This window comes from Hibiscus syriacus, unplaced genomic scaffold, assembly GCF_006381635.1.
Source record: "Hibiscus syriacus cultivar Baekdansim isolate YM2019G1 unplaced genomic scaffold, ASM638163v2 tig00111873_pilon, whole genome shotgun sequence".
Lineage (NCBI taxonomy): Eukaryota > Viridiplantae > Streptophyta > Magnoliopsida > Malvales > Malvaceae > Hibiscus > Hibiscus syriacus.
The window spans coordinates 380,847-403,936 of NW_024063206.1; the positions used below are offsets into that span (position 1 = coordinate 380,847).

The following is a 23,090-nucleotide window of genomic DNA, read 5'->3' on the forward strand; positions in this document are numbered from 1 at the left end:
AGGCATGAGAGTGTCCATTTCTTAAGTAGAAGACTAGGTGTTAGAGAGAAACATAGTCACTAATTCCATAGTATTTGAGAGAAACTAAAGTAAGATTAGCATAAGCAATGGGTTTTCGTTAATTACTAGAACCTAATCTCTTAGTATTCGAGAGAAACTAAGCTAGGATTTCAACGACTAAAAGGGGTAAAGCATATTCAATAGTTTAGTGTGTCACTGCTCATGCAGAGAGGATATGTCATGGCATCCTATTCTGTTAGGTTCTTAGACTAGAGATAACATAGAACATCTTTAGCAAACTCTATCGAACAAGTAAGGTACTAGAAGACTATATCAACTTAAGAGATAAGTTTAAAACTTCCTAAGTGACTCCCCACCATTTATTCCCATATAAGCTTCTCGCGTGAGGATTATCAAGTTATTTAATTTATTTTGTGTTTTTACCAATTTGTATTGCTTTGACATTTTCACCTATTTAGACTATAAACATCTCCATTTCCACAACATCATATTTGTTCACTCATTCATATTTCTTCACCATCAGTCCACCCTACAGTCACGATTCCTTTACCTAGGCATCATCAGTGTAAATATCATTACTATACTTAGATAATTTAGTGTATTTTTGTGTCCAAACTCATAAACTCCACCAATCCATTAGGACGATACTCTCTCATCATTATATTACTTTTGTGATTGTGTATACTTGCACATTAATTGCATATAATTTTATAGTACTCACAACACACAACAAAGATTGATTTGGACCAATTTGGAAGCTTGACTTAGAAAAGGGCTAATTTACAAGTTTTGAGAATTATGGGATATTATAGCAAGAGTGTGATAATTGGGGTGTTCAATGTTGAATTTTAATTATGCAATGCTGTAATTTTAAGTTGGAATGTTGTTTGCAACCAAATTTGGTAAATTAGAAGGTGGAATTTGAAAGGTCTTGACACTTTAGGGACTTATTTGCAAGCTTATTAATGTGAAAGTATCTTTTGAGTAAAATATTACATTGCTAAAAATTTTATTTATATGTTGTGATTTTTTAGTTTAAATGTTGAGTTGGGATCAAATTGCAAGTTTATAAAGGTAGGAGGTTGAATTCGAAAAGTCTAAGAAAATTTAGGATGAAATTACAAGTTTTTGAATGTTAAAATATTGATCTGAGTATTTTATTAAGGTGCTTGAAATTTTAGTAATTAATGTGCAATGATCATAATGGTGAAGGATCACTATGAATTTAATGGAAAAGATGAATTCTTGAAAGAATTCATAAATGGTGGCTTGATTTTATGTAAATGGCAAAGTTGATGGGTTGATGTTGAAAATAAATATTTTATGGAATTGAATGAATATTTTGAGAAGTTTGAAATTATGATGGAAGTACGATTTAGTTTCATATCGATTTAAGCATCGATTTTATCTCTATCGAATACTATATTTTAGCTTAGATTATATTAGTTCGATAATAGCATATAATTGGAGTATTTTTATGTTATTATAAGACATCTTCATACCATGATAAATCTAGTGATCCAAGTAACTTGAAAGGGAAGGAAAAAGTGTAGGATTGAGAAGATTATCCTAGTGAAGGTTCAATAGTGTGACAAAAGTGATTGCATATTTAATTTGTACTTATGTTATTGAACGAACATTGGCTTGCGATGAGCTAGTGATGGAGTTATTATGGTAAGTAGTGACTCCTAAATATTATGTGATTTGTGAGTAATGCATATAAATTCATTTGGTAAGCTAATAGAATTATGGAATAAGCTAAGGACGTTAATTGAAGTAAGCTGCCTAAAATTGTGATTGGAATAGTAAGTTTAGTAAATCACCATAAATTATACAGAAGTGATTAGAGGATGAACTCTATACCGTTGGATTTGTATATTTGTATTGTTTTATTTAAAACAAACGACTACTGATTTAGAGGTGTATATTAAAATATATGAATTTTTAATCTAGGATAGGTTAGAAAACAAGGCAACATATTCCGCTCGAAACAACTTCTGTAAGTTAGCTTTGAAAATTCTCCGTAAATTGTACAAGTTGAATTATAAGAAGTTCCTTATATGGTTAGATTCGTATTTGAGTCTAGTGTTTTTTGGTATAAACGAAATAATTTTTAAATAAGTAGATTAATACATAATAATACTTATTTGATGGTAGTGTAAACTGACAGAGTATGAAATTAAGATAAATTATGTAGTTGAAACAATTGAAAAACAAAGGATTAAACCTAAAGCTTAGTGAGACTTATATTTTAATTTATAAGTAAAGTGTCTAAGTGAGCACAATTAGTTTATTTAATTAATCTGATTGAGGATGACTTGTGATAAGTCAACCTCGTTTTATTTTAAAGTATGTTTTTTAATTTAAGTATGAATTATTTACATAATGTTTGTATAAAGTTTTATCGATGATAGGGTATGAACTGCCACATTATATTTTGATGATGATAAAGTAAAAATGATTCTAAATTTGAAACATTGATTATGAAATGAATAAGATATGATATGAAAGCCCATTGTATGTTGTATTGAGAGTCATAGGTACAATTGGCATGCCATGAGGTGGAATGATTATGATTATGATCTTGTACATTTGTGTACATTATGTGTAGCACCGTTGGTGTAAATGATATGAACGCACTTGGAGTGCATATTCTGATTACGATGTTAACGCTGAAGTGCTTATTACGCACACTCGTCTGACTCACGTACCTTACATTCTCTTACATATACATTGGGCTATGAAAGTAAATGTGAAAGTTATTATGAAAAGTATAAGAAAGTAAAGAATATGGAAATGAAATAAAAGTTATGGAATATGTATGAATGAAAAGAATAAGAATTGTTTGTTATATTTCATATTGACTTATATGATTTTTGATAAAATCATGAGATAATGATTTTCAGGTTTTCAAGATGAAAACATCTTAGATAGCTCGGTTTGGAAGTTTTAATGTTTTTGTTTAGATTACAGTTTTATGTTTATACTACTTTATGATATTTATGTTTTGTCTCACCTTAGCTAAGTTACTGCCTCATTAAGTTTTACTTAGTGTGTGATGCTTTTCATGCGTAGGTTCCGATAGAGAAAGGAACATGTGAGGAGCCCATTGAGCATCTTTTCAGAAAATCATACCTAATATCAGTATCAGTAAGACATATTATCTTTAACTTATTAGTGGCATGTATATTATATCTGTATGATGCTTTATCAGATTTGTTTTAAATGGTCTGTAATAGTAAACTAGGACCTTTTTTTTGTTAATCCAGTTATATCCGTATTTATAAATCAATAGTATTTAGCTACGTTTATGTTTTTAAAATGTTTACAAAGTAAGTAGTATTTAGGAAGGTTTTAAATAGTTTATGAAAAAATAGTAAGTTTGCCTAATTATTGCCTAAAACTGAATTCATTTTGATCGATTAAATATTATTTTATGTTTTTAATAATTTTTAAGCGTCTATGATCAATGAATGTCTGTAATGTTAATGTAACATCTTTAACTTGTATTTCGAGATGTATACGAGTTATGGGTGTGGCAATGGCTGGGCGATAGAAGTCCCAACCTTGAATGGAAAGTCGGACAGAAGGGGATTGACCATGACGTCCGAGAAAGAGTAGTGAGAGATCGAACCTAAACTGATACCATGTAAACTAAGGTTTTTACGATAGAAGACAAAGAATTTTATTCAGAATTTTTTTGTTTTACAATAGGATACAATAGTTGTTTCTATACAAGTAGATAAGAGACATAAATAAGTTAGGAGATATCTTCTCTACAAATTAGGAGATTAGAGTTAGTGTAACACCCTAAGCCCGATTGGGCCTAAATTACCCCATTGGGCTACCGAGGCAACTCTTGAGTATCAAAACCTATTCATTTTCTTTTCAAATATACTGAATGATATCATAATTAAAACATAAATAACGAATATAAAACATTTTACAAAATTAGATCTCTGTTACACATAATTTAAAACAAATAATACATCTTGAGGTTTACAACTCAAATACATAAGTAAGGTTTTATGAATACACATTCCCACTAAAGCTACAATATAGTACTCTGCTAGAGATGCTGGAAGTCATGCTATGATGGAGCTCCGCGAACGACCGAGACTAGAAATCTGCCAACAAAAAACATTCGAAGGTTAAGCTTACAAATTCCAACAGTATAATTGTTAATCTAGAGCAACATAAGAATTTCATAAATATAAGCATGTTGAAGACATGATATTAGGTAATAAGTGCATGCATGACCTAGATCAAGTGCTACCTACTTAAGGCTTTACTGCTCTATCACTGAAATAAGGGTCTCATGTTTCCTTTAATCATCTACTAAGGGCTTCTCTATGAGAACACATATAAAGAGTCTCTAACCCTAACGACTGAACATGCTACACATTATCTAAATATGACACTGATACTCTTGAGTCAAAGTGACTAAAGCAACCTTTAGTAATAAACGACCAGAATATATCAACTTAATAAATAACAACAGTAACAGACTAATAAGCCTTCGCATAACGTTCTAGATGAGAGAATGAGGGAGATAGCAACTAGTGAGAGGATAGCCTCACTTTAGTGAGTCCAGCTATGCTAGGGTATAGTCAGGTTACCTTAGTTGCCTTAGTGGGGCATTGTCAGTGCGCAAGGCACATCAGGGGCTAACTAGGGCGCGAGGCCTGAACACTCACGAGGAGTGGGTTAGCGATGCCAGTGTTGTGTGGCATCTGGGCCTTAAACATATATGTATAATTGCATCAGTCCAATACATCAGATATGTTAAAGCTTGGCTTGAAGGCTATGTGAGACCGAGCCAATGTTTCAGCTAAGTAGGAATTATACTGATGTTATGTGATGTCGAGTTCCCTCTATATGATCTACTTGATGGCTATGTGAGGACCATAAGATCATTCAACAGTTTAGTGGAATTTCACCGATACTATGTGACACAAGGTTCCCTCAGTAACTAGTGTTGATGGCTAAGTAAGACAGATACTAGTCAGGGTGCATTTATATATTGCACAATATGGTCAGGTTTGCATTCAGATAATGCACAAGAGTATCAGTGTCACCTTTAAATAATGTGTATCAATTATAATCATTAGGGTTAAAGACCCTTTAGAGGTGTACTCATGGCCAGGCCCTTAGCATAAGACTAAGGGAAGCATGAGTCTACTTCTTAAGTGATAAATTAAGTAGGTAGCACTTGATCTAGATCATGCATGTGCCTAATGCTTAGTACCATGTCTTCAGCATAATTATGTTTATGAAATTCTTATGTTACTCTAGATTAACGATTATACTGCTGGGCTTTGTAAGCCCAACCTTCGGATGTTTTCCGTTGGCAGGTCAATAGCTTGAGCAGTTCGTGGAGCACCGTCATAACAGGACTTCCAGCATCTCCTTCAGAGTATTGTATTGTAGTTTTAGTGGCCATATGTATTCATAGAACTTACTCATGTAGTTATTTTATTAAACTCAATGTTTGTATTATTTTGGTTTTAAATTATGTGTAACAGAGCTCTTTTTTGTAAAATGTTTTATAAAAGTTATTTATGTTTATTTATGATACCATTCAACATGCCTGAAAAGAAAATGAACATGTTTTGAAAATCAATGGTTGCCTCGATAAGCCCAACGTCGCACTTTGGGCCCAATTAGGTCTAGGTGTTACATTCACCTTTAGAAATAACACGAAAAAGTGAGTTCAAATCATACAATTTATTTAACAAAACTAATACTTTAAGCAATAAATGACACATGTTAGAATTTGGCAAAACAGACAGTGAAATCAGACTAAGGACATCGAACAACATAAAGGTAAGGGGTCAACGAGAAAAACTCAAATATCAAAGTCAACGGTCAACTATCAATGGTCAAAGTCAACAATTAATAGTCAATGATCAACGGTCTAGTTTAGGGTATGATTATTTTGTTCAAATTGGTTCATTTAAACTGATTTAGTCAGATTAATTTAGGGGTTATACTGGTTTAGGACCAGTTTAGTTGAATCGGTTTATTGTTCGAACCGTCGAGAACAAGCCCACTCGCGAACGGTGGCGCGTGAGGCTAGCTACAATGGCCCAAAAATATGAAAAAATTTTAGAAAATGTTTTAAGGCATGGGGAGTCACTTACAAACTTCATTTTTTCTGTAAAGATCGACGAAGATGGGGTTTTTAACGAAATCCAAATAATTGAACTTTCACTGCTTGCAAACGATGATGACGATGAACGACAATCTAAGAACACGAGACGAATGGGGTCGACGAGTGATGCTGGAGGTATCCAACACGATGACCAAAGCGGTGACGAAACAAAATAAAAAGAACAAATGTTAAGAGAGAAAATGGGTGGAAACTATAGAAAAATTCAAAATGCAAAGAAAACAAAAAAGTAAAGTGGAACAGGGGTTAAGTGTGTTAACCCTAATTTTTGGGTAAACTACGCTACAAGTCCTCAACCTCTCGAGAACTCTTACATAAGTAGAAAAGTTTTATAACACTTCAATTTAGCCTAGCATTTGGAGATGTTACAAAATAGAAAATGTAAACTAATTCAAATTATATATTTTTAAAATTTAATTTTCTTCCCCTTCTCAATTTTCAAACAATAAAAAATAATTGTGTTTCAATTTTCTTTATCATTCTTAACAATTGAAAGAAAAAATATTTTCTATATTTGTTTTTTTATTCTTCTAATTTACATTTTACTTTTCAATTTTTTTATTTTATCAAGCTAAGCCTAAGATAATACTAGACCTATTGGCCTGCAATTATTGACAAAGGAAAAAGAAAGCCTGCCACAGTATTGGATTTAGTGAAAATGTAAGCCCAACTAATAACCTGTCTGGGAAAATAGCAATAAGAGAGCCCATTTACAGGAGCGCACTTTTTTCATTGAGTATTAAACAAGGTTTTGCCGAGGGTGTCTTGCTAGCCTTAGGGTTTTGTTGAGTATTCTGCTGTCTAACCGGAAAGCACTTATAGAACTTATCGGATAAACGACTGATTGATGTTAGAGAAGTTGATTAATTGAATACCGATAATGGGCAAGCAGCTTGAAATTAAGGAAGAGAAGGAAGGGGAGCATGTCGAAACCAAGGATTTCTTCTTCGAGAAAATCGGTGAACCCGTACCTGTCAGGTCAGATTTCCAGTTCGATCTCCAAAGCCCTCCTTCAAAGCCTCTCGCCCTCAGTCAACGTTTACAGCTGCTGTTTCTAGCTCATTCTTCTGGTGTGTTCGGTTTAAAATTTCTCTTTGTGTTTCTGCTCTTGTAATTTGTAACTTTTTTCATTTGATTAGTTAATAAATGATTGATATAATAAAGCTAAATGTTTAGGTTCTTGATTTCCTAGACTAAGAATGTAATTGATTTGGCTAAGCGCTTGTAAAATGTGTTTTTTTGGTGTCAATTAATTAAAAGATTTTATAAATAGATAAATTTTGAACTTTATCAAATGTTTTAGGGTTCTTGGTGGCGAGGACCAAGGATGTGATTGATTTGGCTAAGGACATTAAGGAAAATGACACCTCTTCTAGCATTGAAGATCTGAGTGTGGTGGATGTTCCAATTGGTAAGGTTCACATCCTTGCTCTTTCAACCACTGACGATACCATACTTGCGGCTTCTGTTGCAGCTGATATTAATTTTTTCAGTGTCAACTCCCTACTCACTAAGGTATTGTTTCTTTCATTGTAATTAGGAGGCTGTTTCTAATATTATGTCATGTTCATGACGGACTCTGCCTATATGTAGGATATAAAGCCATGTTTCTCCACTTCATTATCTGGGTCAAGCGTTGTCAAGGATATTCAATGGAGAGAAAGGAAAGATAATTCTTTCCTTGTTCTTTCAGATGATAGAAAGCTATATCACGGAAATATTTCTCATCCTCTTAAGCATGTGATGGACGATGTTGATGCTGGTATCTCTGAACATCTATCTTTCAATTATCAATCATCACTAAACATTATTCAATTCTTTTGTTCTGCTTATAGCTTAAATAACACCATGGTGATTCCCCCTTTTTCTAATCAAATTTTGAGGTCCTTATATTCTTCTCTAATTTGTTTATATTTCCCATTCCTTTAGTTGAACCTAGCTATGCATTAGCATTGTATGAAGAGTATCTTACGAAAGAATGCTATAAACATCAAATTCTCTCACCTTGCTTCCCCTTTTCACCTTTTGGAATTTTTTATGTTCTAAGATCTAACAATATTCATTTTATTTTCTTAGTTGAATGGAGTGTAAAAGGTGCTTCTGTTGCTGTGGCAAAAGATAATACTCTTAGTATTTTGTCATCCAGTCTCACTGAGAAATTATGCATAACTCTTCCATTCAAGTCCTGGGTTGGTGATTCCGATGATTGCACTTTAAAAGGTGAGCTTATTTTATTTTTACCTAAAAATTCCTTTAGATATTACGTTGAATTTGCTTACAGATCTTTCTTACATGTTAGCCATATATTACCTTATTCCTGTTTGTAATTGTGTGTATATTTATAATCATATTAGAAGTTGAATTTGTTCTGACTTTGTCAAAAAGATAAGATTTCCTTTTTTTCATTTTAGGAAAGCAAACTGAAATAAATTCTATGGCACCTTATTGTAGAGTTCATGTTTGGCATTTAATTCTTGATGGCGTTTATTTCAGTGTGGTAAGCCATTGTGTTTGTATACTTATCTTAAAGTGTTCAATTGTATTCATATTTTGACCTTAAAATTCATTTTTTATGTTAAAAATTTATTTCAGGTTAAATTGTAGTATTTAATTTTTCTAGATATTGAAGCTGCAGTATTTGAAGTGTATTTATTTACATTATAATGTGTATGACCTTCTTGTTCCACCAATCCTGGTTATTGTTAAACACTTAAAATCATAGACTTCCATGTTGGATATTGTTTGCATACTTATTTTGAAGTGTTAAATTGTGTTCCTTAGAAATCTTTTGAGCTCAAAAATTCAATTTCCACATAAAAAATTGCAATTGAGATATCAATGTTATTTCAGGTTAAGTTATTGTTTATTTTTCTAGTTCTGCAGCTGAATTATTTAAGGTGTATTTAATATTCACATTTTTATGTGTTTGATTTTGTTTTTTCATCAATCATGGTTATTCCTAAACACATTCTTAAAAGCATATGCTAATCTATTATATATTTTCTATCATTTTTGTTTAAAATTTCAAATTTTCTACACCCTTTGACACTGAACAGTTTTTATTCCATAATTTTTTCAGTGGATACAATCAGATGGATTCGTTCCGATTGCATTATTCTCGGATGCTTTCAGTTTACCAGAGATGCACAAGAGGAAAATTACCTTGTCCAAGTAGTCAAAAGCAAGACAGGAAAAATCACCGATGTAATTACCAATCCCGTAACAGTAAATTGACGACTTTCTTTTGAATTTTTTTGGGATAAGGTTTAGTTTATCATCTTCACTGCTTGTTGCAATTAATATGATGGTTACCAGTCAGAGAGGTTAATTTGGAGTTTGCTAATTGGATAGTAACATCTGCATTTGGTTTATCTTTGCCAATTTTTGGGGTGGGCAAAATTCTGCCTTGCTTTGCCAATTTTTATAGTTTTATCTTTTTTGCAGTTACTTTGCTTTTGGAGTTTTAACTTCTTATAGATGGAGAATATGTGAATACTATAACAAACTCTCATATTTGTGATTGTCAACATCATTAGCATTTGACTTTTATACTGTTATTAGTACTCAAGAGTTTGCATGGAAAAATTCCCCCAAAAGGTATATATTTAATTTCCATGAACTTTTTCTCAAAAAAAGAAAAAAATCTATAAACTTAGGCTAATGCATTTACTTAAAAGCACTTGATTCAAAAGGAGAGGGACATGTTTCTACCTCCCAAGATGTTTGGGATTCCTACCTTCAATGAAATGATGATCTTTATGAATGCTAATTATTTTTGGCAATGCACATTTCTTTATTTGAATTGCTAATTATTAGGGTTATACCATTATATTCAAAAGGTGGCTTTAGCACCTACTATTAGCATAAGTTGGTTGGTGCATGATCCCTTTTTTAAATTGCACGGATTGAATTCCCAGACTCCAAATTAAGAAAATGTCTTTATGTTGCTCAGCAGGCAGCCTATTGCTTTTCCTGGTTTGTGATGAACCTTTGATTTTACAAAATGTCCGTCTTCAATGTGATGTTATTATGCATTAATGTTTTAGCAATTTCATTGCAGACTACTTCCGATTTGGTCGTTCTATCCTTCAGTGATTTGTTTGCGGGTCTAATTGATGACATTGTGCCCTTCGGAACCGGGCCTTACTTATTTTTGAGCTATTTGGAGGAATGGTGAGTTGATATAATTTCATACTCTTTCATTTTTCTTACTCCTTGTTTGGAGGTTTGCCATTTGTTGTGATGCTTGTTGCACATGAATACTTCTTGTCTTATTTTATTTAAACTGTAATCATATCCATCCATCATTTTTATACAAGGGATTCAATAAAAATAGATTTCTTATTTGTACATTAAATAAATCATATTGCTTCTAATTTACTATTAATTGAATATAAGAATTATTTAAGGACAATTTAGAAACAATATTGAAGTAATGTTTTTCGTCAATCAAAAGTTAAAACACATATATGCTTTCATTATCTATACCATATATTATAGATATAGATAAAAAGCATCTAATCCCTTAAATTGCAAGTGCCAAATCTGGTATTTAGTCACAATAACTCATGCAAACTTGAAATTTAATTCCTTTTTGTTCTCTGTTTTCTTTGCTGTTTAGATGATTTAAACTTGTACATCAAGTTCATGAATGGAGAACTTGTATACATTCTATAATTTGAAGATCAATTAACTAGCTAACTCCTGTTCTTTGTTTTAATTTATGCATTCATATCATTTACCTTTTACATTTTGTTCAATCTCTCAAGAAATTATTCCCAATTCCCAATTTTGGTTAAAGTGTAATTTTTTGCTTTTTATTATTACAGTGAGCTTGCTATTGCTGCTAACAGAAAGAATACAGATCAGCATATTGTGTTGCTCGGTTGGTCACTTGGTGAGATGAGTGAGGCTTCAATTGTTGATATTGAACGTGATAAGTGGCTCCCCAGGATTGAGCTTCAAGGTTTATCTTGCACGTGATAATTGCCTTTTTTGACTATGCAGAAATAGCTGAAGTGATTGTTTTCTCTTTTGTAATATCTTTTGCACAAACATTTGAATATTCAATTTATAAAACATTTGTGCTCGTCGTTTAGAATATGGATTTAACAAACATCTTATGTGAGGGGGCTAGAACAAGTTCCTAGTTGAGAACTTGAGCAGTTCTTCTTCAAGTTTTGTTAAGAAGTCATGTTTCATGACTGGTTTTATATCCTGTGATATTTTTCTTCCTAAAATTTTCATTTTGACATCCATACACATTTATTCTGACTAGTTTAATTTAAAATTGAATTTCCGACTATGTTGTATTAAGGATCACATTACTAGCACACTTGGTACAATATAGTGTCATTTTATGCTTTGTGCTATTGATTCTTATAATCTGTTCGCTATTGTATTCAATAGCTTCCAGCAACTTGATTGCTGCTTCAATGTTACTTTGTTATAATATAATGAATCTTTGTTAATTTGGTTTGTGCTTAGATAATGGTGAGGATAATTTGATCATGGGGCTTTGCATTGATAAAGCATCTATGTTTGGGAGTGTTAAGGTGCAACTTGGCGTTGAAGAAGTCAAGGAGCTTTCACCATATTGTGTTCTAATATGCCTTACATTAGAGGGCAAGCTTATCATGTTTCACATTGCAAGGTGTTTTCTTACATCCCAATTAAATATATTCTTGCAAGCAAAGGTTTTACTTGAAGCAGCTGACTAAGTCTGCATTATGAAGGCATCATCATCATGCTTTACTTACAATTAGTTATTGCACTTGGTTTTACTGCAGTGCTGGTGAAAATGCTGTTCCACCTGATATTTCTGCCCTTTCTGATAAAGAAGAGAATACCTCTGCTGTGGTATCTGCTGAATTTGATCCACCTAAACTTACTTATGGACAGGTTGAACAAAAGTCAGAACTGGTAGCTTTGTCTCCCTCATTCATGGATAAAAGCAAAACAAAGCCTCTTACTTATGGAAGTAGTGGTGTTCCTATTAAAAGTGATGAAAACCCTTCTCAATTGAACATGAATTCAGTTAGACATGCTACTGAGCAACCATTCCATGAAGATGATGTTCAAAGCTCAGTGTCCTTAAAAAACTCCCAGTCTTTTGAATCTGTATGCCAACAAAAACCTCCAACCTCAAAGCCATACCAAGAAGCAGGTACTCAACAAAAAATGTTTTTTAGAGAGCAGGGTACTAATTCAGGACAATCATTTCTGACTACTTCCCAAATAGAGGGACTTGATAACAAGGTGAGGGATGGTAGTCAAACAGAAACTCAAACAATTTCAGGATTTGGATCTATTGCTTCTTCTGTGGGGAAAGTTTCGGAAGACTCATTACAACCAAATCATGGGAGCATACCGATAAAAAATGAGCTGATTAAGGAACCAGTTGCTAAAGCTAGATCAGTTGGCCTGCAGACTGCATCAGTTCAGTTATGGTCAAATCCATCATCCCAGCCATTTTCAAGTGGAAAATTCACGCTTTCAAAGGAGTCTGATGCTAGAGGTTCATTTTCATCTTCAAGTCCTTTTCAGTATAATAGTTGTCAGAGTACCAGAGGTGCCACAAGCTTTCCTGGTGGCAATGTTGGAAAACCTTCAGATCCAAAAGATTATACTGGTATATCAGTTTCCGTCGATAAAATTTCAGCCACACCATTAGATACTGGGGCTCAGAAATCTTCAATGGGAGCAGGAATTATTGAGTCAGTACCTTTAATTCGTGGGTCACAGTTATCATCCCAGCTAAATTTGGCAATGGAAAAGTCTCTCAAACAAAATCTTTATCCCCTCAAGGATGACCGCAAATCTGCAACCCAGTCAAGGACGTCGAAATCAGAACCACAGGTATTGAAACAATCAGCATTTTACTGTACTTGTCCATGTGATTTTTCATATGCATTGTTTTAGCTTGTACTTGCATGGAGTGAACTGCAGTTGCTTTATGTACAGTTGTTGGTTATTAAGACTTGGAACATTTGTAGTGGAATATATTTTCCTTTTGTTTGTGAAATATCATAGGCTTAAGTCTATTCATTCGTTGTTTTGTGGCAATTTTTTAGGAAATGCATATTAAAAGTTAAAAAGCTGGCCTAATTTTCTCTTTTAGTCGCATTATTTTCTATCTCACACAAATGAATTTTTGCAATAAATGCTGTTCTTGATTGTACATGCAAGGGAGAAATCTGGTGCTTTTGTATTTTTCTAAAAAAAATAAACGGTTGCTATCTTTACAGCACTTACATTTTTTCCCTCACCAGATTAAAGAAATGGCCAAAGAATTGGACACACTTCTAGAATCTATAGAAGAACCTGGTGGCTTTAGGGATGCTTGCACTATTTCTCAGAGAAGTTCAGTTGAAGAGCTGGACAAGGGTATATCAGTTCTTTCTGAAAAATGCAGGAGTTGGAAGGTAACTTTTGTACCAGTGATTGATGGTTTCAATACATTTGATTGTATTTTATGTACTTAGCTGTTGCTTTTGATTGGTTAATGTGCTTTGATATTGATGTCTAGGATTAGAACTCAACATGTAATAGGAAAAAGGAAGAGAAGATGGCCTGCCTGACATTTTTTAATCTTCAATTTCAAAACATTTTGTCCAATGTATTTTAAGAAGGAAGAACAAAGAATAGAACTCCGTGTTAGAGCCATCATTTTGTCTTCCTGCATTTCCTGGTTGCTCATCTTTGAGGATCTAGAAATTGAATCCTAACTTTTTATTTCCCTTTGCCTATTTTATTTTTTCAATAACCAAAGTCCACTCCATTTTGTATTATACATGTTTCATACCCTTTAAACACAATAATATATGTCATATTCAAACAATAGATAAGTTTGTTTATGAACATAAATGAATGGAATAGAACCTTCTCTTAGTTTGTTTTGTTTAATGGTTGAGTGTAGAAATCTTGTTTGTAATTTTTTTGGCTTCATAAACAAACACGAATGAACATAATAGAACTGTTCATGAATTGTTAATGAACTGCTGTTCACTTGCAGTACCACTAAAAACCCATCAATATTAAAGGAAAAAATGCCTAACGAATTGGATGGGTAGATTTCTGAACTTGTTCAAGTTTTTAAACTTATAGATTGGCATATTGATGAAATGTTTGATTCATTCTACTCTAAAACATTGAGCTTAAATAGTTCCATTAAAAGGAAGCCTGCATAATTTTGATTCTATGACTTTCTACTTTTTGCCAAGTTGAATAGGGCTGGAGAACAGTTGGCTAGTATAATAAATGAAATGAAGTTATCCTTGTATTCCTGATCGGGCAATGTTCTCTGTTTTCTCCTTGTAGAGTTGTCAATAGAATTTGAAGTATTATAATTCATTGACTTAAGATTTTTGAAGTGTTTTCCATGTGATTGTTTTACATGCTTTTGTTCTAATGTTTTCCCAACATAATTGTCTGTGGGCCCTGTAGAATGTAATGGATGAGCAGCATGGGAAGCTCCAACATCTTCTTGATAAAACTGTTGAAGGTACCTTCAATTTTAAAATGTCTCATATACAAGCATTTTAATTTTTTGGCAACTTAAACAACCAACAATTCCTTTTTGAATTTTGGTTATTTTATCACCTATATAATACTTGCTTTATTGCTCCATTAAGTATATTTTCAAAATCTGAGAAAGCAATTTATTTGCCACGTACATTGGAGAGGACTTTTAGTTTGGAGGAACATTATTCAGCCTTGAGATGGTGAGAGGAGTGAGGACTGCATCAGATGCGTAGACTGCCTGAAGATCTGTAATTTGATCAAAATTTGAACCCTCTTCAAAGTAGTTGGAAACTGAATTTGGGTTCAAACTGAGGAAATAAGGGTAAAAAATAAGAATCCTAGGTGACCTAAATGTGATTTTTTTGAACTGGAAAGTGAATGAAACTTGAATTGAGTTGAATGTGATCCAAATTGAAGAGGACCCAATCCTGACACTCGCTTGACACAAAAGCTGTCAAAATCAATAAAAGTACTACTACTATAGCTATTGGAACTTATAATGATTAAAACATATAAAAGTAAAACACAAAAAAGTAAGTTTGTTCGACTTGATATTTTAATTAAATTCTTGAGATTTACAGTTTGTTTAATTCACTTTTTTTAACATCCTTATGGATTGTGTTTTCTATGATTTACCTTTTATCCTTGTTCTGGCTACCAGTTTTAGCAAGGAAAATATACATAGAAGGTATTATAAAACAAGCTTCTGATAGCCAATACTGGGACCTGTGGAATTGCCAAAAGTTAAGTCCTGAGGTTGAGCTTAAGCAGCGACATATATTGAAATTGAATCAGGTGTGTGTCATTTAATAGTTGTTGTGAAGCATCATGTTTGATTTGAGGTTTTATTATGATTAAATTTTGTTTCCATTTCTAGGAGTTGACCAATCAGTTAATTGAATTAGAGAGGCATTTCAACACCTTTGAGCTCCATAAATTTGGTGATAATGATGGAGTTCATGCAAGCCGGAGAGCTTTACATAGTAGATTTGGGCCTTCAAGGTAAACTTTCCCCCTGTAGTTTGCCATCTATTATTTCTAGCATTTATAATATAGAAATAATTTTATTCTAAATAAGTATTAAATATACTGAATGTTAAATAAATATATACAGCTGGCTAAATACTATTGCCTTCGATATGGAACTAAGAGGGTAAATATTCAAATATTAGTATTTAAAATGAACATTTGGAAAAAAGTAAAAGAATAAAACTAAAACTGATTTAATCCTAGTTTTACCAGTTCAAAATATTTGGTTATGCGCTCTGTTACACCGGGTCTTCGATAATGGTTGTCTTTTTTTTATAGGAATAGTAGGCCTCATTAAAAACCTCCCTCATAGAAGTCTTTTACCGTTAGGCAAGAACCATGAGCGGAAGAAGGAAAAGTGCCTTAATATATTATTGATAAACCAATTACATAATACTTAAACAATTCTCTATTACAGCTGTCAGCTGCTATCTAAAACACACAAAACAACTTAACAATTACAAATAAAACATTCAATCAACCAATCCCCTCCTTTGCTAGCTTATCTGCCTCGCAATTACAACACCTAGGTATCAACCTTACAATCATCTCATTCTCTGCTACAATAGATTCAATCTCTTTGAGTAAATTTGTAAGAAAAATAGGAACCGACGAAAGAGCTTTAATCCAATCCACTGCTGATTTACAATCACTCTCAATAATCAGTCTTCCTTTCAACGCCCATTCTGAAGAGACAACCCTTCTTCGCTGTTCTAGGATGCTGAACTATGATATAATCATTAATTCTCTAGCAAAAGGAATTAATTAAAAAAAATCATTTTACTTAAATATATATGGTAATGTAAAAAATATCTCAAATAAAATCAAAATACATAAAAAAAAATCAATATGAAATAAAATTATATAAATAAAATAGAAATGAATAAATTTATTTATGATATTGCATTATTTGCAGTCATATATTCTAATTTATGATAATATGATAAGATGTATCGACATATTTGTATCCAATTTTATATCCTTTTCTGCTGACTTGAATTAATGTTTTAACAAAAGATGCAAGTCATACATGCAACACATGCTAGTGATGTTTTAACAAAAATGCTGGTCATACATGCAAATTGGTAAGAAACCAAGTCCAATGTTGAACAGGTTTCAAAGCGTACACCGGATTGGATAGATATGTGGTTTAATCTAAGTAACAATCAGCTAATCCTGTTTTTTCAACAACAATTCTTGTTAGAGTCTTCTAGCCACTACAACTATAACAGCTTTGCAGATTTATGGCGGTGAATATGTACATATAGCTTTTACAGATATTGTTAAACGCAGCAGTTTTTATTGCAGACACTTTCAGTCCCTGCATTCTTTACATAGCACAATGAGTTCACAACTAGCAGCTGCCGAGCAACTTTCTGCTCATCTCTCGCAACAAATGGCTATGCTGAGTGTAGACTCACCTGTGAAACAACAAAATGTGAAGGAGTTGTTTCAAATGATTGGAATAACGCATGATGCCTCTCTAACCTCTCCACGTGCTACAAAGCCTAGCAATAGTTCTAAGAAATTTGTTATTTCCTCTGGGTCCTCTGCTTCTAGAAATCAGTCGAGGAGAAACCAATCCAGTGCTCTGAAGAGTTCTGACCCAGAATATTCTAGGAGGAGGAGGGACTCACTGGACCGGGTAATATATTTTTGGGCTATTCCATGCTTTCAATATCTTATAGAGGACTTTATATCCGGATCTGCTTCTATCTATGAATGTCTAGTTGAAGATACATTTGATTGTTCTGAAGTAGCTTCAGACTGGTCAGAAAATACTATGTTATTCAACTTTTCTTTTTTCTTTCTGTTAGTTAAAATTGGAATCCTTCCCCTGTTACGGTCTCGTGTTTGGGATCGATAAATTAGCTTGTCAGAGGGAGTCGGAAGCCTTAGAACTTGTTGAAAGGACTTAATTTCTTCCAAATTGGCCTCTTAAATAGAGGTTTACAGAGTCCAAAGAAAACTTGCTAAAGCAAGTCTCCAACTAAGGAAAGACTTATAAGATACTTATAAATAAGATCTAATATTTCTCTTAACAAAATACTAATAGTCTGATTTCCTTATAATTACCAAATAATTGATGCCAATAATAATATTGACTACAAAGGCCAACCATAACATCACCATTATTATCCATTGTTTGTTCCTCTAATGTTATTGTTATCTATCAATAGTTTTGACAACAGGTCAAAGTCAAACTAGTCAGCTACAAATAAGAGATGTTTTCTATTAGCTTTTTCTCGATGAAAAGATACAAAAATAATACATCTTACCTATGGGTATGATAGGATATGGTGCATTATGGGGCAAGTTTGCTACAACCTTCTCTGTTGTGCATTTTTGCATATGGCCTTTTGATAAACTGTATTAGAGGACATAAACTAATATTTTTTTGATGGAAGCGGTAATATGAATGTAAATAACTGTTTCCTCGGAATACTAATTTTTCAGGAACCTTTGTAAAATAGTTTATTTGTGAATTTTTTTTGTACTTTCAGTCTATAAGCCCATTGGCAAACTACTATCTTTTCAAACAGTTAGATAGCAATCATCCACACAATTAAATTTATACAAGCTAAGCTCTTAACTCTCAGAGACAGCTTGGTGCAGAAATTTTATTAAAATGAAAGAGTTGGCTGTTATTATGCACAAGGCATTTTAGGTCCGATAATTATGAGGTTAAGCGGGTTAGCAGTTTTAATCATTTTTGAAGACAAAGAGAGTAAGGATTTCACGCTGAAGAATAAGATGGGGGCATTGAATAAATGTTTTGAAAAAGTGGAAGTGTGGTCGGAAAACTTTCAATGCAGCAGCCGTCGGCCGTGGCTATCGTGCAAAGGGATCTCACTGTTTCTGTGGAGTCATTCCACCTTCAAAAGTATTGCAGACAAATGGGGAGAACTTATCTCCATTGAAGAAGGAACCGTGAATCCAGGCTCTTTCGACAGGGCATTGTTTCAGATTATTACGAAATGCCAAGCACGAGTGGAAGGAACCGTTGTTTTGAAAGTCGGGGATTTGAGATTTACAGTTTTTATTTCTGAGTTTGAGCCTTGTTTCAGTCCAGATTCTGTCTGGACAGACTCGTTCTTGATGGATGAGGCTGTTGCCTCCCCATTATCCTTGGAGGGGGAGCTCGTTGGTGTCTCGCCAGTTTATTCTCCCGTGGTGGAGGTATGTGTTGAGGGAGCGGGAAGAAGCGGGGACTCATTGGAGGAGAAGAAATCCGAGAGGCGTTCTTTGGATGAAGAAAGTCTGTTATGTTGTATGGGGAAAAGAATTGGTGACTGCGACTTGTCGGGTGGGTAAGTGGTGGAAAGGAACATAGGGGAAGAATTTATTATGGGTCTAAGGAATAATGTTGCTAATAGAGGAAAGATTCCAACGGAATTCGAGGATGTGGTGGAGCACGAGATTGTGTTGGAGCACGCGGTGAGAGAGACAGGATTTGAAAGCAGCAAATGTTGTAAGTCTGCACGTGTTTTAGAGGGAATGTTGGATTTTTTTATTGATTCGCCCATCTTGGATGGTTGGTTAAAGTCAAAGGTGATGAAGAACGTGAATAATATGGGCCTTATCAATAAGCATGCTTTCAGTAGTTCCAAGGGTGAGGATGCCCAACAGGATGGGGCTATGGTTGACAGGTTGGATGGCAGAACTAAATCAGGGATGGTTGGTAAGGATTTGGAACAGAGCCTTGGCTTGTCATCTCATTCGAGGGTTGAGCCTTCCACGCTCATTTCCAGGCAGATCCAGAGATCAAAAGAGGGGAAAATTAATAAATTTAATAAATTAAACTCTCTCCAATCCTTTGAAGAGAATTTTCCGGGTCCCCTAAGAAAGGCTAACTACTGCCAAAGCAAGAATCAGAAGCAGGGGCAACGTGAGGGAGTTTTCAGAAGATTATTGATTCCGATTATGGATTTTCAGGTTGATGGCTCAGTAGTGACATTGATTTCGGAAGATTATGGCAGGGGAAGTATTGTTAGTTTCAGGTGATTCACTTTGGATTTTTTGTTTTTAGGAGTTGGAGGTTTGGATGGTCTCCATCGACAAGACGAGATTCAATGGCATAAAGGCGTTTTGAGTGTTTTTGTTGCTTGATTTTCTGCACTCTTCATGTGCAAGCTCCTGGTGTAGTGTTTTATTTTGGCTTCTATGGTTTCAGTTAGCTGTTATTTTTGGCTTTTATTTTAGGTGTTTTGTTTTGGGGTACCCTTCGAGCCAAGAGTTAGGCTTTTAGTCGGGTCAATCCTTTAGAGGCTGTTGTTGTAGCTATGTTTGGATTAGGCTGAGCTACTGTTGCTGTTTGGGGTTGTTTTTTGTTGTTTTTGGTTGTTTTGTTTTATGTTGGGGGTGTATCTCTGGTTGTATCTTGGTTTTCTTATGTTTAATAAAATCCTAAGGCACTCTTTTCCTCCTTCCGCTGATTAAGGAGCTTCTCTATAAACCCCTCTAATCAAAGAGGAGGTTTTTAATGAGGCCTTCAATTCCTATCAATTTTTTTTCTTCTAATTTTCTTGATTGCACTTTTTTATTAGGGTTTTACTTGAACTCTTTTGCATCTGCAAACATTAATACTTGTTTCAGATATTTACGTATGGTATATCTCTAGGGTTCTTATAGATACTCGCATATATCATGTTCTTGTCTCCTTCCATTTTACTCTTGGGAGCTTTCGCAAATTGTGACAAGATTTTATGTTTGGCAGAGCTGGGCTAGTTTTGAGCCTCCAAAAACTACTGTAAAAAGGATGCTTCTGCAAGAATCAGCAGATGTAAAAGGATCACTTATAAAAGATAAGCATAACTTTAGTCCTAATGCTTTTGAGGAACCAAAAAGTTTCTTTTCGAAGGAACTTACAGCAACTTCAACCACATTGCATAAATCTGGAAATGAAGAAGGTGAGGCATTACTATATCCATGCTATTTTTCTTGTTAAGTATTTTCTCTACGTACTTCTATTATTTAAGTTTATTAGCTACTACTAGCTGTTTGCTATGTAGACAACTGCTAATTCTTACTTCCATACTTGTTTAGTTAAAACAAGAAGTCTGGATGCATTACCAAAACAGCAATCTGAGTCAAATGTTTTCCGAGGGGATAACAATCCTCTACAACCACCACAGTCTGCTGGGTGGAAATCTTCTACAGTTCAAACAAGTAACTTCACTGCTTTGTCATCAACATCAGGATCACAGTCTATGATGGTGCAGAATCATTCTGGTGAAACATGCTGTATCCCTGTTGCTAAACAAAACTTTGGAGCTTCTCAGGGTGAGAGGTCTAATACATCTTTCAATGAGAATGAAAGTCATGCCAGTTTACAGTTTAGACCTAATCTATATCAAGAGTCATCGGTCTCCAAGGTGGCTTCATCGCCAAAGAAATCTACTGATGTCTTGACATCAGATCGCAAATGGACCGTGCTTGTAAATTCAGCTTTAGGGGATGTGAAACATGTGCCATCTACAACAAAGAGTACACTATTTGGTTCTTCTAACAGTACCAACTCTCAGTTCATACCTCAAGCTGCTTTTCCTTCATCTGCTGCCCCATATGCCGAAGTTTCACAATTCAATACTGTAGCAAGCAAAAGCCAGCTAATTGAAAAGGTACCACAGTCTCCTGCATTCTCTAAACCAGTTTCAGATTCGTCATCATTATTCAGTTCATCAACTCCATCGTTATCATCATCATTTTCAACTATGCCGACTCCATCAGAAACATCAATCACCACATCAATTAATGTCTCATCATCTACAGCAACTAGTTCTACATTGGCGCCAAAATTTTCCTTTTCAACATCATTGTCAGCAGCATCTACTTCATCACCTGCGACAAAATTTAGTGAATCTACAACAAGTTCTATAGTTTCAGTAGATGATGCTAATAAAAAAAATTCATCTTCCTCATCATCTGTTCCTTTCCCTGCTTTTGTTTCTTCTGTTTCCTCGTCCATTCACCCTTTCCAAGTGCCTGTGCCCTTGCCTTCTGATCCATCTCCTGTGAATTCGTCTGATGTTTTGAAAATTGAGGCTCAACTGCGTAAGGAAATACTTGGCTTGACAAAAGACGCAGATTCGATGATACAGACACCACCTCTGCAACATGAATTTCCAGCAGCAGAATTGGGCTTGAAGCCTCAATTTGCAGTATCATCTCCAATGAAAAGCGTGACTCCTACTGGAGTGTCATCTGGAAGCCAAACCAGCATCATTGATGTTGCAGGTCCTTTAACTAATTTGGCATCAAATGCTCAGCCACTGCAGCCTTCTGCGGGAGATAATCTTTCAGCACCATTGTCAACTAGCATTAGTACTGTTGATGGAAAAAGCGGAACATTGGATGTCACACAAGAGGATGAGATGGAGGAGGAGGCTCCCGAGACAAGCCAAGTGGCTGAACTTGGCTTGGGAAGCTTAAGTAGCTTTGGAATTGGCTCAACTACTAATCCAACTGCTCCTAAGCCTAACCCATTTGGAGCCTCATTTGAAGTTATGGCGACAAGTCCAGCTACCTCTTCATTCACCCCAACTGTTCATACCGGGGAGTTGTTTAAACCTGCATCTTTTACTTTCCAACCTCCACAGCCTTCCCAATCGGCTCAACCTGCAAGTTTTGGTGCATTCTCTGGTGGTTTTGCATCTAGCATACCTGGTCAAGCTCCTGCTCAAGGTGCTTTTGGCAAACCCGCGCAGCTTGGAGCTGGACAACAGGCTTTGGGGTCAGTTCTTCGTGCTTTTGGGCAGTCACGGCAGCTTGGTACTGCTCTATCAGGAAGTAGTTTTGCTTCCGGGAGCAGTTTTGGTGGTGGTTTTGCAAGTCCTCAATCTGCTGCTGGATTCTCTAACGCTGCAACAGGTGGGTTTGCTGGTATGACCTCTACTACTGGTGGCTTTGGTGGTTTGGCTTCAGGTGGTGGTGGATTCGGCGGTCTGGCTTCAGGTGGTGGTGGTTCTGGCGCCACTGGAGGATTTGCTGCTGCTGCAACAGGTGAAATTTGGTGTTTAATTTTTTTCCTTGTTTTGCTCCGCATATTTTTTATTTGATCGCTAGTCGCGACTTATTCCATGTAAGTATCTGTGCAGGGGGTGGCGGGTTCGGCGCTTTTGGCAGCCAACCGACAAATGCTGGTGGTTTCTCAGCCTTTGGAGGTGGTGGACAAACTGGAAAACCATCTGAGCTTTTCACACAGATGAGAAGATAGTTTTTACGATTTCTTTACAGATAAGGACTTTAATTTGTTTGTAGGTGCCGAGTATATAGCCTTTAACATTTTTTATAAATCAATATTTTAACAAGCCAGTAGTTTTAGCAATGTAATTGTAAGCAGTTT

The 23,090-nt window shown here is 34.7% G+C and overlaps 1 protein-coding gene across 1 annotated transcript; it reads left to right on the top strand.

Annotated features, from left to right (window-relative positions):
- Positions 1–6,978: 6,978 nt before the first annotated feature.
- LOC120172625 (nuclear pore complex protein NUP214) lies at positions 6,979–23,090 on the top strand. Its single transcript, XM_039180038.1, has 17 exons — positions 6,979–7,263; positions 7,497–7,708; positions 7,787–7,955; positions 8,270–8,413; positions 9,273–9,397; positions 10,254–10,366; positions 11,023–11,159; positions 11,681–11,846; positions 11,983–13,051; positions 13,465–13,617; positions 14,639–14,696; positions 15,378–15,511; positions 15,594–15,718; positions 17,054–17,390; positions 20,463–20,655; positions 20,792–22,747; positions 22,843–23,090. Exons 1-17 carry the CDS (start codon positions 7,074–7,076, stop codon positions 22,959–22,961), a joined length of 5,400 nt encoding a protein of 1,799 aa, XP_039035969.1. The 5' UTR covers positions 6,979–7,073; the 3' UTR covers positions 22,962–23,090.

What these genes read in the sequence shown, in the direction of transcription:
- LOC120172625 (XM_039180038.1), top strand. Translation starts at nt 7,074, where the DNA reads ATGGGCAAGCAGCTTGAAATTAAGGAAGAGAAGGAAGGGGAGCATGTC. An exon ending in TCAACTCCCTACTCACTAAG is followed by an intron (nt 7,709 to 7,786) that starts GTATTGTTTCTT and finishes GCCTATATGTAG; the next exon opens with GATATAAAGCCATGTTTCTC. An exon ending in CGATGATTGCACTTTAAAAG is followed by an intron (nt 8,414 to 9,272) that starts GTGAGCTTATTT and finishes TAATTTTTTCAG; the next exon opens with TGGATACAATCAGATGGATT.